The 17,177-nt window shown below is 38.4% G+C and overlaps 1 protein-coding gene across 2 annotated transcripts; it reads right to left on the reverse strand.

The window, feature by feature from the left end:
* Nucleotides 1–658: 658 nt before the first annotated feature.
* fam219aa (family with sequence similarity 219 member Aa) lies at nt 659–17,058 on the reverse strand. Of its 2 annotated transcripts, none has more exons than XM_008409433.2 (6): nt 16,773–17,058; nt 11,040–11,136; nt 9,848–9,941; nt 9,182–9,262; nt 6,186–6,261; nt 659–4,426 (listed from the first exon to the last, which is right to left on the reverse strand). In XM_008409433.2, exons 1-6 carry the CDS (start codon nt 16,830–16,832, stop codon nt 4,268–4,270), a joined length of 567 nt encoding a protein of 188 aa, XP_008407655.1. In that variant the 5' UTR covers nt 16,833–17,058; the 3' UTR covers nt 659–4,267. The 2 variants fall into 2 exon arrangements, with proteins under 2 accessions (XP_008407655.1, XP_008407656.1); XM_008409434.2 differs by having other exon boundaries at nt 6,207–6,261; nt 16,773–17,052.
* Nucleotides 17,059–17,177: the final 119 nt, after the last annotated feature.

A 17,177-nucleotide genomic window follows, 5' to 3' on the forward strand; every position in this document is an offset into this window, starting at 1 on the left:
CTGTAAAAAGCATCAATTCTTTGGTTGGCATCAAAATCAGACCAAGTTTAAACATTTCTAGTGTTTTAGTGTTTTTTTGTATTTAATAACAAATTAAAAAAAAAAAAACTGGAAAAAACTGGATTTTTTATTTTATTTTTTTACCAAACTCAGCTTTTTTTCTTTTTTTTTATTTGTACTTAATTTGACTTGGAAAAATTGCAGCCAAACTCCATAATTTTCATGCCAACCTTGGGAACTTTTCAAATTCCTTAAAGTAAGATCATATATCCAGACCAGGAACTTAATGCAGGACACAAAAAAACATTTGGTTTCTTTGCTGAGGAAGGTATTCCACAATCTCAGTGGAATGTAGTTTCATATTCAAGCCAGTATGTCTAACTTTTAAAGAAAATGTACAGTAAATTCATTGATTTTGTACCATTAAATGTCTAAAATAAACATGACATTCGCACTGATAAGTGAAGTAAACTTTTGGAAGCGCTGTCTGTCATCTCTCTGACAGCGCATCGGTTCACTTGGCTTCATCTCCTGAAGAGAAATTTCTCAAAACACTCTGAAGAGGCATAAAAAAATACAACAAAAAAAAAAACACGACTGCACGATTGTTTGGGAATAACGATGCAATACAAGGAAAAGCTGGAAAATACACAGAGCATTGAGATATCCATTATTTATTTTTGATATGTTGCACTATACACAGAACTGTAACACTGTTGAAATCTAAATGGAGCCAGTTCACAATCATGACAAGCATCTGACAGATGAAAAAGCGCCTGTTTCTATAGAAATTAATTCCCACAAGTGAAAATAAAAGGAAAAAAAAAACACACACATCTCATTATTCTGGACTCAAAGAGTAAGTGAAGCTGTGCCTTAACCGGCACTGGCCTGGCTTTGAGCATTCAGGGGGACGATCATGACATGTATGCACATCCAGTGAAACGACGATCTAAATGGGAAAGTAGCATTTAGCACCCCTTCTCCTTTTTTATTAGTTAAAAAGCCTTAAAATTGACTCATCTTTTATTGCAGAAGTAAAATTTCCAACTAAAAGCGTCCTGAATGTACTATTTTTAATTTGAGAATTTTTATTCAGTGGGGAAAAACATTGCATGATAAGAAGTACTTAATGCACACTTTGCTAACGTTTGTTAGTAATGAGTGACTTCCTGTTTCCTTGCTGTAGAAAATGTGTAGCAGGCGGCCGTTTCCCTCATTAAACTTAAAAGATAAGAAAGCTCGCAATTTCAGAAAGACAAATATGTGTTAATCGACACAAGTCAGGAAATTACTACAAGAACACAGCTTCTTGTCCATATCTCCAGTCAGAACAGTTATTAAAGCTATGAAGAAAAAAAAAAGGAAAACTGAAGTCAAAAAGATTGTACAAAGAAACAAAGTTTACCTTGTCACAATGTCCAGTGAGCAGAAATAAGGTAAAACAAATTGTGGATGCACTAATATGAACGGTCAATAACTGATATTTACCGATATGCAATATATTTCCCCAATCTTTCTACACCGTGAAGCTGACATTGCTTCTCTGTTACAATTAGCCTCCGGTCCTGTGCTGCATCCCTGTTGTCTGATCAAACAAATGACGACACATCAGCTAACAGCGAAGGTAGTGCAGATATAATGTGCTTCAATAAAAAAAAACCTATAAGGCTCTTAAAAGAAGTACTGCAGTAACTTTCTGTGGGAGCATGTGCTATTGCAATAAAAAACTAAATCATTTTAAGGCTTTTTTTTTTTTTACTTTTAACCAGAGAAGGCGCCACCGTCAAAGAAACAATTTGTCTCTCCTGTCATCCTTTGTTATAAGTAGCTAATAGTCCTTTAGATCATCTCTACCCGTAACACCTGATAACGCCATTAGGATGGCTTACTGAAACAAAGATCTGCAAATGACCAAAAAAAAAAAAAATTGGAATAAAAAACAAAATACAATTTTCTCTATTTTTACACTATACAGTACCATAACTTAATGTATTTGTATATGTACAGTACACACCATCTCCATTCAGTGAGTCAGCGACTTTCCTGTTGCTTTTGTTCCTGCTGTTCTGTAGATTTTTTTTTGTATTAAAGTGTAAAAACCCTAAAAATAACAGGATTAGTTTGGACCAATATGGAGTTCAACCTAAAACACACCAACTTGCTGGAATAACTAAATAAGGTGTAAACAAGTTTAGACTTTCCAAAGTTTAAACAAATAATAATAAAAAAAAATAAGTTTACACTGCAGTGTTGACACATACTTATTTCCATCTACTTTTTTTTTTTTTCTTCAATGTGAGCGGGACATGAGGATCAATATTTTCAAAGGTGTAACAACAGGGAGATGGTTCAGTCTAAGACTCTGAGGTCTGTCAGTGGTTCAGACATTAAGTAAAAAGTGTACATTACTTCTAAAGAAAAATTAAGAAGTTCTTATTGAGATACTTAACTACAAGAAGAATGGCATAAAGTATGAAATGACTACAGTTTCTAGTGCTACAGGTTCATAAGATGCACCCTACACAAGTATTGGCATCCCTGGTAAAGAAGTGTACAAATAAAATACGTTTCTAGGACCCTAAGATGACACGTTTTACTACCAATTACTCTTATTAAATATGAATGCATTTGTCTCAGTGGAATGGCTTCTTCTCTTGTACTTTACATTTTAAAGAGTCCCAAATGGCAGTTTTTGAGTCTTTCCGCAAGGAGTTTTTGTCCAGATACCCTGGCTTCCTTTTGCAGTTCAAAAGCATGCCTGTCAGGGTAATTAGTCCTACTAAACTGACCTCAGGACTGTGGGTGTGGGTGTGTGTGTATGTGCGTGTGTGTGTGTGTGTGCATGCATGGGTGTTGCGCCACTGTATCACCTGCCAATTAACCACTAGAAAAGCTCCAGCTCGGCTGCAAACAGGCAAATGATGGGTGGATGATATTCACACGTAGTAGAAACCTAAAGTCAGGGATTAACGTTCCTAGAAAGTGTTTAACTTAAAATTCATTTTATATAGATTATTTCAGGTGGTAACGTGTGTCAGCTGTGATTATTCCCTTCGTTATGAAGTTTGAAAGATGAATTTAGCTTTTTTGGGGGGGTTTAGCACATCTTTACCAGGAGTATTATGATTATTATTTGGCCACAATTCAAACATCAGTATATAAAAGAAAAAACATACAATTCTAAGCCTCCGTCTTCATTCATTTCCCTCATTCATGCATACAGTCTATGACGTAACCTTTCAGTGTGTGAGAACGCTGGGACACGGATTTACGCACGATGTGCGCTGCGGTGCTTTTCTCCCCCCCACATCTACTAAAATGGCAGTAGGTGAACCTAAACGTGACGGACGATGTTCCATTTCACAAAGCACACAACGTTTCTTCAATACACGGGAGTCGGCTGCGGGTCAGTAGAATAAAATAAATATCTGCACATCTGGCATCAGGACGCAGTGTAAACAGGCAACATGCGCTTTTCTGCTTCTTATAACTAAATATAAAACAGATATAAGCAGGACAAGATCTCAGTATAACAGACTGACTGGTAGCTTAGTGTTTGAGAGAGTGAGCACTAGTGTTTCATTCACGCTGCTTTTTTTTTTTTTTTTTTCTGGGCATGACCGAACTCACACGCGTCGTTTTTGAGTCTGGTTCTCACGTACAGGGGATGACGAAGAAGCAGACCAGGTGAAAGAAAGAAATGAGAGAATTGGAAATAAAATGGCCTCGTTCAAACTTCTAATGTCCTACATTCCATCATATTGGGTTGCAAATTGTATACCAGGAGAGGAAGTGGAGAGTCTGGACAGCCCACTGACGCAGTAATGACAAAAAAAAAAAGAAAGCAATTTGGCCGATTCTTTCTTGCCCCTTCTTGTCGTTTCTCCTCTTCTGCAACGTTGCACAATCGTTTTATGCAAAAAAAAAAAAAAAAAAAACTCCCCAAGCAAGAGCTACAACTCGAACAAAGGAGAAGCAAAAGTAGCGTTGTTTTCTTCGAGGTAAGGTCTCTGCCATGAGTTGAATCCATCCCCGCTGAACCAACATTGCAGACATAAGACACACAGATCCTGCCATAGGAGGAACATGCACAGGTACTGTACATATTCAACTTTTTCCTCTCCCCCCATTCTCTTAGTTTTGCTTTTGCCTGATTTTCAAGAAGACAGTTTTTTTTTTTTTTTCACATTTTTCCTCCTCAATGCCATTCTGTTCAGCAGCTGGCAAAAAAGAACATTTAGGGATGAAGGAGGAGTGGGGGCAGCTACTGGATCTGGCAGGCGGTGGAGGGGGCGGCCTGGCAGCACATGCAGGTGGGGTTGACTGCTTTAGGGGGGATCAGATCCAGGTCCTCGTCGTCTGGGATCTCGTCAAGCCGGTACCCGTCCTTCAGCAGCTGGATGTTCAGGTCCTGGTTAATTTGCTGCAAAAAAAAAAAAACAAACAAAAAAAACCATATAATAGGCAAAACTTTAGGACAGTTTTGTCGAATATACTCTGTTGAGCCTATGCTAAACTTTCAACATTTATAAAGAGCAAAAGCAACAACTTGAGAACAAACAGACCAACAGCAAAGACTCTAATTCAACTGACTCAAGATATTGAATCTGCATTTAAAAACGATCTGTTCAATGACGTGTTTACAGATTATTAAAGAACTTCTGATACCACAGATCTAAAAAAAAAAAATCTCACTGGAAAAAAAGGAAAAACAATAATTTTGAGGAGTAGCAAAAACTTCAGAAACTACCTCGATGAGAAAACATCACAAATGAGATCCCACAGGGTTCTATACGCGGGCGGAACTTGTTTTTCTTGCAGATGACACAAATGTCCGTCGTGCGGTGCAAAATTCGGCTGCGCCTATTTAGAATCTGCTCTCTTACATATACACACAAACGTACATAATTTCCGGACTATTGAAGTTTTGCACGTGACGTCATGCTCTCCAGAACTCCGCCATGATGGGCGTCATCATATTTCCAACTTTTGTAAATACCGCCGTCTATGAGCCCCAACCAGGTGTGTGAGGTTCACAGACAAATTAGCTCGACTCGAACAAGAAGAAACTGGCAAACACAACTTTAAGGAAACAATTTCAGCAGCTCTGTTCAATGCTCCCGTATTGACGCAGGTGCAAAGGGTCAATTGAACACACCTGAATATACTTTAAGTCCCTGGTGTCCAGTTGAAACTTGAGATATTTACACAGATTTATTTTTTTACTCTTAATGAAATACTCTTTTTCTGAACAGTGTTTGTAACACGGCTGCTTAAAAAGAAAACGATACAGTAGCCCACAAGGAAAAGTCAATGATCGCTATCTTCCTCTTGCTCCTATGCACGAGAGCTACTAAAGTCGTCCTCTTCAGAGTCAGAATGGAAAAACATCACACTTCCTCAATCTCTCTTTCACTGTCATTTTTATCTTGATGCAAATTTGCTCGAGACTCACGCAGCAGTCCAGCTTTTCGAAACACGCTGGTGAAAATTCATATATGAGCCACACTGCAGTGTTAAAAGCACGTAAAATAAAGTAGTGGCATGTAGTCCAGACATGACGGTACGTGTACGTATAAAAAACTACTATTGAAAGGCTTCAGTAACTCAATTCATAGTATAAACCAAAACTTGTGCAAAATTTCAGTTGGTACTAAAATGAACAATATTTATCACTACAAAAGTGAGGTATAAAGTAAGCGTTGTTTATACATGTCAAATGATGAATCTGCTCATTTTAAACCGACAAATTAGATTACATTTTTTTCAACCCAGGGGAAATGCACGCTGCTTCAACCTACCACTTCTCAGTCACTCTGCGTTTATGTTTGATGAATGGGTCGTTTCTTTGGTCTTTAAGTAAACAAATGACTGGAGCAAACGAAATGAAATAAAACATGAAAGAAACAACATACAATCAAATTATTATGGCGATGAGCAACAGCACAGGCTAAAACCAGAAGATGTGCTACATGGGAAAGAACAAAATGGGACAAGATTGAAAGGGATGAAAACCACAAAGAAGTATTTGACATGAGTGCTGTGTGGAAACAAAGTGCTGTATTGAAATGAGCGCACATTTGTGACCCAGTGTGACAGAGGAGGAGGAAAGTGATCACATGGCGATGGCTGTGGTTTTTGCCAGATGGTGCTGTGAAACAATATAATATTTGTATAAATACCTGGTCCCTCAGACATCTCACCTCGGCTGAGGAGTATCCTGATGAAGAGTATCTGGACATGTCGAAGTCATCATCACTGAAAGACAGGTAACATCTTATCTGAGACCCCAAAAAGATACAAATGGTACCATAAAAAAAGAATATTTTTTTTAAGTTGGGGTTCCTAAGAAGGCTTACACAGAAAGGAAAAAATATATAAATCAATTTTTGCGGTAACATTTTGTGCTCTAATCTTAAACTCTCGCTGTCTGCTCTAATTGCTCTGTCATGGTTATTTTCCCTGTAGGTAGCCCTGATGGGATTATTTCCAACAATAAAGTTCCATATTCACTCCACGGCTGCTTTAACAAGATGAGCAGAAAAACGCTGTTCACTGTTAGAGACAGAAACTGCAGTAAGATACAAACTGCATCATGTTCTTAAACAAGTAGAAAAACATATTGTATTTAATTTCTTTTTCAAAACACAAAGTAAGCTCAGAAACCTTTTCAATATTAGACTGATTAAGCAAAGATGCTTGTGAGGAAAGAATAAAGAAAAAAATTTAGATTATGTGCATTTTTTTTACATTATGAACTTTTCTGTCACCTATGCACCCCCGTACACGACAAACTACAATCCACTGGTTATTCTGACACCTTTCTGTTAGAACCGACATGTTCTTCATCAGAAGTCAGAGCTACAGTAGCTCATCTGTTGGATCGGATCATGTGGGTGAACCACTTGTGAGTCAGTAAAGCCTTGGTGGTCCAGGATCCCGTCGTTCACCAACCCTCCGTCCCAGGACTTTATCATCAACCGTATGATACTGGAAACATCTCACGTTATCTTCGGTTTTGCTCTAACTCAGTCATCCAGTCAGCAGTTTGGTAACTGGGAGACTCAATCAAATCCCTATGCTTTTCCATTATTCCTGCTAATAAGACATCAACTTTTAACAATGAAATGTTCACGTGCTGCCCAATACAGCAGACACCACATATTTACATAGATTGCATAAACAGACACAATCTTTCTTTCTTACTATCAGACATTAAATCAGATATAAGATCCTGAAAAATAAAGAAAACATGGTTTTTGAGAAGTAGAAAACCTTCAGAAACTATCCCGATGAGAGAAGATCACAAATGGGATCCCAGAAGGCTCTACACTGGGGCGTAATGTTTGTTTGCTGATAGTACAAATATGGCTACAAATGTTCATAATTTTGCAGATCTAAAGGTTGCATACCGATCTGTGTGCTAGTCTATGAATGTGTATGCAGTTGTGAATTTGAAAGAGTGAATATGGCTAGCGTATATTATTTTGAGTTGTCAGTATGACTAGGAAAGCACTATGTAAATTTCAACAATTTCAGTCCATTTACCGCTCATGCCATGAGGTAAAAGGAAGAACGCCTGTGGATGTATTTTAACAGAATACCTGAAACAAGCCACGTTCTTGGGGGGGAAAAACATGAAACAAGCCAAGGTATTTAGAGTATTTAGAGGAGAACTCTACAAGTCTGGTTCATCCTTCGGTTCAACTTTTAGATGTTTAAACAGCTGTTGTGAAGATGGTACATGAAGTTGGTATTATGAACGTTTTAAGTGAGAAAAAGTCATTGCTCCAACAGAAACTCGAAAAGGTCAAATTACAGTTTGCAAATGGACTCAAACACAAATTCCTTCATATTTGGATACATGTGACATGACCACAGGACAAGGGTTTGTCTATAATGACCATCATTAAATTTGGAGAAAAAAAAAAAAGGGAAGAAACCTAAAAGCCTGTAAACACAGTGGTGTTGTGGTACATTTCACAAAACAGACAGCATCACGAAAAAACATTATGTACCAAGCAATGTATGTTAGCCAAGGTAATACCAAACAGTATGCAATTCACATTTTTATCTCTCTGTAGCATCTTAAAGTAGTGATTAGAGAGGAAAACCACTATTCACTACTACAGAATATAGATTCTCACCTAAAACTTGATATTTGCTAAGGGGGTCTCACGTTTCCAAATCCACTTCCATAACAGAAACAGATTGAGAGTTTAAAAAGCTTGAAACTCCAACCTTCCTTTTTGCACTTTGGTAGTAAATTTTTTTAAAGAGTTTCTTACATTTTTATGGCTTTTAATCACCTGACAGACAGACATCCAAGACTTAGTTATCGAGTGTCCTTTAAGCAGTGACGTGGTAGTGGTGTGTTAAACTGTCAAAAAAACATCTAACTGAAAATAATCCAATTCTGGTGAAATTCTGATTTCTCAAAGCATCTCTGACCCTAACACATTAGGATAAGCAGAAAAAATACAAGAAGAAAAGCATGAAAGTCAAGAGTAAACAAGGTTTTAGAGCCTACAAAAGATACTCTACTGGGCTCAGATATGCAGAAAACAAATTCAAGGCAGCTAAATTTGATCAGAATTATGAAAATTTGAGAAAAAATACAATCGCAACAATATCACAGAAATGCAGCCAGTTAATATTTTTTTCTCATAAACAAATAAGATGGCTATCTTGCACTTTAAACAACAGTGTAGCACATGTATTTCTAAAGTGTTAACAATGAACAAATGGGTTGAGTTGTGAACAAGCCAAGCTAGTCAGCGAGTGTATGACGTAAACTCTTTGGATCAATACAGATCTTGTTTTAAAGGGTTTGGCATATACAAATGAAAGAAGGGGTCCACAAGTGTTGGGACTCATCTGGCAAAAATACAGACCTGCTGGGTACACGGGGGGGGGGAGGAAGGGCTCTGATAGAGCTGCTTCTGCCTGTCCAAATCCTCACCCTGCTGTGCTCTAATCCTGAGCCCTGGGAGAAGCTTTGCCCCCCTTTTTTAGGACAATTTCTGTTAATAAAACTGTCAAGTCGCTCCACGGATTAGCCCCGTATACACAGAAGGAGGTCTGCAAAGTTTAGCCAGATTCTCCTAAGGGCAGCACCCTATAGTTTGTGAAGTGACTTGTCCGCCTGTAGAGGTTACTGTAGGAGCAGAGCACTTACCTGTCAGTGTCCAGCGCAACCAGAGGCTTCTCATCCGGGCTCTGGTCTAAAGAGGAGTAACCTTTGTTTGGCACGACCAACCTATAAAAGAGCACAGCCAAGTTCTGCATTAGAAGTAAAACACATTAAAAAGCCATCTTACGACAATCATTGCAAATATTTACGTCATATAACTGAAAAAAAAAACAAAAAAGCACCGTAGTTCGAACCAAGAGATTATCTCTTCCCAAAATTAATTGGTAGCATTCAGACAGCAGAAAGGGCAAAATTATCTGTTAGCCTCAAACAGTTTGAGTTCACACCAGTGGGCAGCGTTTCTCATATTCCCACTAATCCACAAGAGAGTGGGATTAGGTGCATGAGCCACTTGTCAACGCCGCAGGCTGCGCTGGGTTTATGCTCAGCAGTTGTGACTCCTTCATCAGCCTTCGTGCATTTCTCTTTCTTCGAGGAAGCCTTGCTGTGTCCTGATTGAATAGGTCGTAACGTTAGAAAATCTAGTGGCGTCTCCGGCTGACGTGAAGCAATTAATGCCCTACAAAGCGGGATACACCAATGTCGTGATTGGCATTTCGGTCGTTTGCAGTATTTTGCTGCGCTACTCGGCATGCTAATAAACCTGCTCAAACATTAGAGCGGAAACAAAGACGCGAAGGAAGGTTCTACCTTGTCCTGGCGTTTTTCTTGGGTTGCTGATTGACAGGACTTCCCACGGTGCCATTCTTCACCGAAGCCTTCCTGGCAAGGTCCCTCTGTTTCTCTAGGCAACAAAGGATGTGAAGTCATCAGTAAATAAATCAGCACAGCAGGACACATTTTCTAGAGTTGTATCATTTTAGAAGGGGGGAAAAGTGTTAAATGAGTGAGGGCTGCGGTGTTCAACTTGCTAGTGAGCACTGGGAACCACCGTTACCTGCTGCGTTTTCGCTTCTGTTAAAATATGGGGTTACTTTAAGATAACGTAAATTTTTATCTAAAACTAAGCTAATCTGTAGATGGTAATCAATACAAATGATAAAGTTTCTCTAAAAAATGTTACACTTTTTAACATTTTCTTGATCTGTAGTAAAATTAAAGCAAAACATCGGAAATTGCTCTAGTTGAGCCCCACCTGTTATTCAATCTCAGAATAAATCCATATTTGCTATTCTCAGAAGTTTGTTAGAGAACATTAGTGAACAAACAGCATAATAATGAAGACCCACGAATGAACACAGGAGAGAAAGTCAGAGAGAAAGCTTACAGGAAGCTTAAAATCGGGGTTTGGTTGTTAAACAAGATCCCAAATATCCGCAGACCTACAAAGACATGGCCGTCTACTAAAACTGACTGGCTGGGAAAGGAGAGCATCAGTCAGAGAAGCAGCTCTGGGAAGGACAGCTCAGGAAGGGAGAACCTGTTGACATGATAATTATTAAGAACTGACCTTTATGAAAAAGTGTTAAGAAGAAAGTCTCTGTTTAAATAAATGCATAAGAAGTTTCATTTGAACTGGCTACTTAGGGGACACAGCTGAAATGTGCATTAGTTTGGTGTCCATTTTAGCTCACATTTTTTCTTGGTGCGCCCAACACACACAAAAATGGGAGCCAACATCTAAAGACTAATCTTTTACACCTCTTTTAAAAATGAATTCACTAATACCATCTAAGAAATACCACGTGACCCCAGTTGTTTCCTTCACTTTTACAGATCGCATTTAGAGAAGAAAAGCACTCCTCCATACCGTGGCATCCCATTTCTTTTTTTATAGCTCATCACTCACCAGTTTGTTAAAAGCCTTCCATTTACTATGGCTGCTTATTGGTGACCCCTGTGATATAAAATGTGTGACGATTTGCAAGGAGGGCAGCAATACCTATCTGGACTTGCAGTGGGGAGGGCTTGTAGTTCATGGCCACGCTCTCTCCTTTAGGGTCCGACGCCACCTCCAAAGTAGAGGACGCTGCTGGATCCTAGGAAAAGAAGAAACAACCATTGAATGCAGAAAGTTAGCTAGTAACACTAACACCCACGTCAACAGTTGGTGTTACCTCAATTTATCAGTACGGAACCCTGTTTGTAAAAAGCGCTAGGTGAAACATCAGTACATTCTGAGAGTATAAACACAGACCTGATAAAGATTGTTGCTGTTCGTGAACATGCATTTCACCAAGTCATACAGAAAGCGATGGCAGACACAAATCCAAAGCGTTCTGATGTTAACACTTTATTTTGCACATGCAAGATTCCTAACAGGACGGTCCTGATAACCAGCTGGACTCCTACGGTCTTACTTAGAACAGAGGAAGCAGCGTACACAAATCCCACTGACATATTAACATCTCGCTGAGTCAAAACACATGGGAGTGTTTCTAATTAAGTCTAACTTTATAGAACGTCTGAATCCTATTTGGCCAAGATTTATTCAGAAGCGTCTCCAAAATGTTTTGAAGCTAGAAGGCCACCGGTAATTTGGACTTGATACAGCAAGACCAAAAGCCACATTCAAATATCAGGGGAAATATTACGGTAGGGTTATTTTAACAAAAAACCTTTAATAAACATGAAATAAATGTCATTAACCATTTATTTGTTCTTGATTGAGTAGTTTTGGCTCCCCCGACTCCCCTTTGATCGAGCTGTTGTTTTTCGAATGGTCAGCAACTAAACATTGTTTTTTCATCAATTGTGTGAAGTGACAATATTTTCAAAACCTGTTTCAGAGGATATGGCCATTTCCACTAAAGCCACAAATGACATTTCCCTGCAGTGTTTGCTGAACATCTAAAGGTCAGAGAGATTCAGCAGTGAACATCTAAGTCAGACTCAAAAAGTCCAAATCTGATTTATCACAAGCCTTAGCAGCTGGGACAAACAGTCTTCTTCGGGGCCCGTTGGTGTCTCTACTTGAGCTGTGCATAGCAGCCTTGGCTGCAGCATCAATGGGCATGAATGTTCAGCCTATGCTGGTGGCTCGGTCTCTTTTGTGCATAAACGAGTGGCGAGGACGTGGCAAAGCGGCCATGTAAAGGAACAGAGGGGGCTGCTGTTACAGCCATGGCTTCCCCAGACTGGGAGCCGAGATGTGTTTGGCCTGCTTCAGTCACAGAGAGCGCATTATGTTGATTCTACAGGCGTCTCCTTGTTGCACTCCAAGGAACTTCGCAAGCCACATGACTGCTGACTGTCAGGCAGCTGGGTTTCAATAACTCCAGCGATCTACTCCTTTATTCCAAAGGTGTTCCTCTGAGCACACATAACCTGTTAAGGATTTATAAAATAAAAGAATGATAAACCCGGTAATGTCTTTGTTTGATTAAAAAGACATCAAGCTAGCATCACTGAAATTAAGTCAACAAACCGTTGCTTTAACTGTAATGAGAAATGGTGCCCCGATTTAGGCCAGTATCACAAATCAACGGAGCTCATTGAGTCTCACGAGGGCTTGATGAAAAATTCATGAGAAATTAAGCGGGGATAGCGCTTTGCATATAAATTTTTATAAGCAAAGCGTTATGTTAAAAAATGTTACACATTTTTTAAATGTTACACAATTTAAAAAAAAATGGTCAAGAACAAACTGGCTTCACAGCTGATTTTAGTCACAGCAACAAAATAGAAGACTTCACAATACAGTATTATAGGTGTCAATAAAACATTACAGAGAAACTTGGAGTGTTTCACAAGTAGTGGATGGAGGTTGATAGACATTTACAGTGCCTAGCAGAAGTACTAGCTACATCTTAGTATGCTACCAACACAAAACTCTTTATGTAAATTTTGTGTTAAGACAAAAAAAAATGTTAAATCACTGTAAAATGGAAGGAAAATGGTAGGTTTAAACAATTTATAATAAAAATATTTTGTTTAAACATCTGTCATGACAATAAGAGCTAAAACCTTTTTGGGGTATGTCATTGTCAAATGACATTATACCTGTTAGCATTCAATGCTAACATTCAATGCTAGCATTCAATGCTAACAGGTATATTTGAAGGGACTCGTCAACATGGCCCAGGCTACAAGATAATAACAATTTGCTTTTTTATCACTACAAATTAGCAAGAAAAGGCATGGATAGAAAATGCTTGCTTGATTCAATAGGAGCTACTTTAAAAAAAAAACTCAATGAAAAGTAACAAATTTGTCAACATGATACCAAGGAGTGTTTGATAAAGATCATGTTGTAGAGGAATCAGGCACCAACTCTGCATATAATCCTGTTATCTGTGAACCCTTCCTTCTATACCCCATTGGATTTGTTCCCCACAACCAAACCTCACAATTAAGAAAAAAAAATTAAACATCTTATTTATTCATTTTTAAATAATTAAATAAGATAGTTCTCGCCCGAAACGTTAGCTGGAGATGGGCACCAGCACCCCTCCCGACCCCACTGAGGGACAAGGGTGCAAGAAAATGGATGGATGGATGGATAAATAAGATAGCAAAGAGAACTTTTAATAGATTTGAAACTGATATGTTGAATGAGATATGATTCATGACTGATAAGATTTGGATGCTTATAAGCAGAGCCTTATCAGTTGCTCTCTGTATAATGGCCAACTGAGAGTCTTTATTAAGGCCTACACTGATGACTCAAACGTGTTTCCATACTGAGTAGCCTGCCATCTCTATGAATCCAGACCTGGAAAACAAAAATAAAGGCAAACTCTATACTTCTCCAGACGGTATAGAAGCCCTACTGTGGATGCATTTTTAAGGATCAGCCTTGGACATCAGTCTGTATCTATCTCCTACCTTGCGATGGGATGAGTAACCCATGTCAACTTCATTGATAGCCTCATTTTTATTTGTCAGTGACGCTTTTTTTCCCCCTTGCATGGGAGACTTAACGAAAGCTGCAGCTGTGAGCATGATGCCCACAGACAGGTAGAAAAAAAAGAAATCTCAACACAAAGACAAATTAATCCCACTGTATGAAGCACGAGTATTTCCTTTCAGATGGCAGGCCCTTTGCTTTAGATGATTAGGCTTACCGCTGTGTTGTTGTTGTTTTTTTTTCATTATTATTCCTTTCCACCAGAAAGATATAATAATGTTGGAGGATGAAAAAAGGAATCCCTTCGATTTTATTTTTCTCTCTAAAAGAAACTGGTGTGAAGTGAAACATATTTTGTATTAAACCGTCTGTGCCTGATATTAATTTATTCTATTCTATGTCATTACTAGGAACCAGGCACACAACGGAAAATGAATTTAGAAGTCTTTGTAAAAAAAAAAAATGTTGATAATGATAACTTGGAATTCCTCAAAAGAATGATTGGCATGAAAATGGAGTCCTTTGAGGAATTGCAGCTTGGGAAAAAAAAAAACTCAAAAGGGGCCTAAAACAGCATAATAAGCACAGAAGGGGCTCAGGTTTCCTCCGTTAGCATCTGCTGTGCAAGAATATAACCTGAACTATGGATAGGACTATCACACCTGGGGCAGCTCATCTTATTTATGTACATTAAAACATGATATATAGCCCTGACCTACAGCATAAATTTACATACAAATACTCTCCCTCAAGATGGCATTTGTGCATACATTCAGTGCTTTGCAAAAGCATTCACACCCTTTTAATGATTTCACATTTTGTCACATTACAACCACAAACGTCAGCGTTTGCAATAATTTAAATAAAAAATCTGAAATGTGTGTAATTAAACCTCAGCATAAATTCAGCGGTTCACTTGAACAATGTAACCTTGATTATACAGTCAGAGCTACAAATATAATGGTTTACATTAAAGCATATTCACGAGACCCAGTCAAAGCCCAATCCTAATTCCAGCTGGGAATTTGAAGCAAAGCTTGAAAAGATATGTTCATAGAAAAATCTCCATCCTTTCCGATTGATCTTCAGCTTTTTAGCAAAGGAGAATTTCCAGAGCAGTCAGGAGTGCCGAATACAAGCCACGCTATTCAGATTTTCATTTGTGATCCTTGTCATCCCTCATTATAATTATGCAAACGCCCAGTGAAATATAGCCGGAGCTTATAAAGTTGAGGAATGTTAAAACGGGAGCGAGAATGCTTTCACAAAGAACTGTATACCCCTCAGTGCATCACATTTATCTGTTTGTCCTCCTGTTCACATGTTGAAAAGCTACATGGCTGCTGACACAGCATGAACTCTAAGCAATTGGTAGGATTACACATTGCAGCCACCTACTGACCAATCCCAGTGAAGGATGATATATCATGTGACTACTGAAACAAACGAACGCTATAACAATCTTCTAACAATTGCAACAATGCTGGAGACAGTAAAATATGATTACATGAGCATAAACCATGAACCATTCCAGGATTTGGTAGCTGTAGGTTTTTCATGCTCTATAATGTGTGGTTGCTTATAAAATGTATATATATGTATATATATATATATATATATATTTTTTTTTTTTTTTGCTATTTTATCTTTCAGAGAAAAGCAACATAAAGAGAGGGCAGGCGATGATTACTTCACTCAATGTTTTATGTAAGAACTATTTCTGTGTGAATTTGGCAGGTGCCAAGTGCATTCATGCAGCTTGGGAAGCACAATGGGGTTATTAGCATCAAAATGCATGACCATGTGTGCCACAGCACCTGCGATCTTGTTAGGGTTAGTGTGGAAGCGTAACCAGAGCAATTCTTTGAGAGGTTTGAATGAGACAATACTAAAAAGGATGTGTCGTTGGTGTCGTTTGAGTGTGATGTGATTATTAAAAGAATGCTAAGTGACAAACCTGCAGCTACAGTCCAAAAATCAGGTTCTGAGAGTAAATCTAAAGTAATCTGAGAGGATGAAATATTCACCATGTTAGACGGTGGGATGCATCTGATTGCTTTGCTAGAGCATGAGAACAGGATGAGCACATCAAAATTAGTTATAAAATATAACTATAATAGCTAGAATTTATAGAGTAACTCTTGATAGGCGTTGTTTAAACTGAAGAGTAAATTAATCCCATTTAACCCCATTTAAGTTTATTTAATTATGTAATAACAGACAAAAACTTTTTTATTTGCAAAACGAGCTGTGAAAACAATTAACTATTATTTCACAAATTTGGAGCTTAACCAATTGGTGTAAAGATTTGGAAATATCATCCTGCATTGCATCGCCTAACGAGACCAGCTCACGGCGAGGACCCACTTCACGCGATCTTTTGGTCTGGTACCCATCCCGACCAAAATAACACGTCAGTCGATGACGAAATGTAAAAACACTAAGCTATGACAGCATTGATGTAAACAAGCGCATAGGACGTGGGCTTTAAAGACTCACGATTTTGACTAAGTGCGTAGTTAAATTACTCAGATACAGAGGGTTGAACATGCGCTTACTCTTGAAATACTACGCAGACATTTTTTTTTAACTAAATAGGGAAGGTGGTAATCGGCATCCTTTTTTTTTATCTTTAGTTGGTCGTTATGTCCACCCATCCCAGGATCCACTGTATCCCAAAGCTGCAAATTACTATACGTTGGCTCACCAACATAATATCGCAACACATCTCTTACAATCAGCCATAGAAGAGATTAGAATCTCTTCATTTGAATTCAGTAAAGATTAATTTGTATAATACGATGGGTTTTGTCTTTCCTCTCTTACCAAAGGCTGTGTCTCTCCGTTGACAGGAGGCACTTGGAACCTGTCGATTTCTTCCATCATTTTGGCAAACTGTGACAAGACAAATTCGGTAATTTAAAGATAAATGAACAGTTTAAACTGAGCTAATGTCGGTTATTGATGCTCAGTCCGTCGGGATCCTGCGTTTATCAGCATAATAGCGGCTCCTTTTCCTCCATCCCGCTTGACAGAGGTGACTCGACAGCAAAGCACCAGTAGTACCGCCCTACTTCCGGGTGCATGGAATATTCATGAAGATCTTGTCCAATCACAGAGGAAAACACACGGAAATACGCAGATCTGTTATTTACTCCGTTATAATCTGAATATCAACCTGGGATGTTTTAAAACTCATATATTATTTTTCAAACAATGTGATGATATTAC

This window comes from Poecilia reticulata, linkage group LG5 (assembly GCF_000633615.1).
Source record: "Poecilia reticulata strain Guanapo linkage group LG5, Guppy_female_1.0+MT, whole genome shotgun sequence".
Lineage (NCBI taxonomy): Eukaryota > Metazoa > Chordata > Actinopteri > Cyprinodontiformes > Poeciliidae > Poecilia > Poecilia reticulata.

What these genes read in the sequence shown, in the direction of transcription:
- fam219aa (XM_008409433.2), bottom strand. Translation starts at nt 16,832, where the DNA reads ATGATGGAAGAAATCGACAGGTTCCAAGTGCCTCCTGTCAACGGAGAG. An exon ending in CCCACTGCAAGTCCAGATAG is followed by an intron (nt 9,942 to 11,039) that starts GTATTGCTGCCC and finishes TTTGTTGCCTAG; the next exon opens with AGAAACAGAGGGACCTTGCC. An exon ending in TGAGATGTCTGAGGGACCAG is followed by an intron (nt 4,427 to 6,185) that starts GTATTTATACAA and finishes TTTTTTTTGCAG; the next exon opens with CAAATTAACCAGGACCTGAA.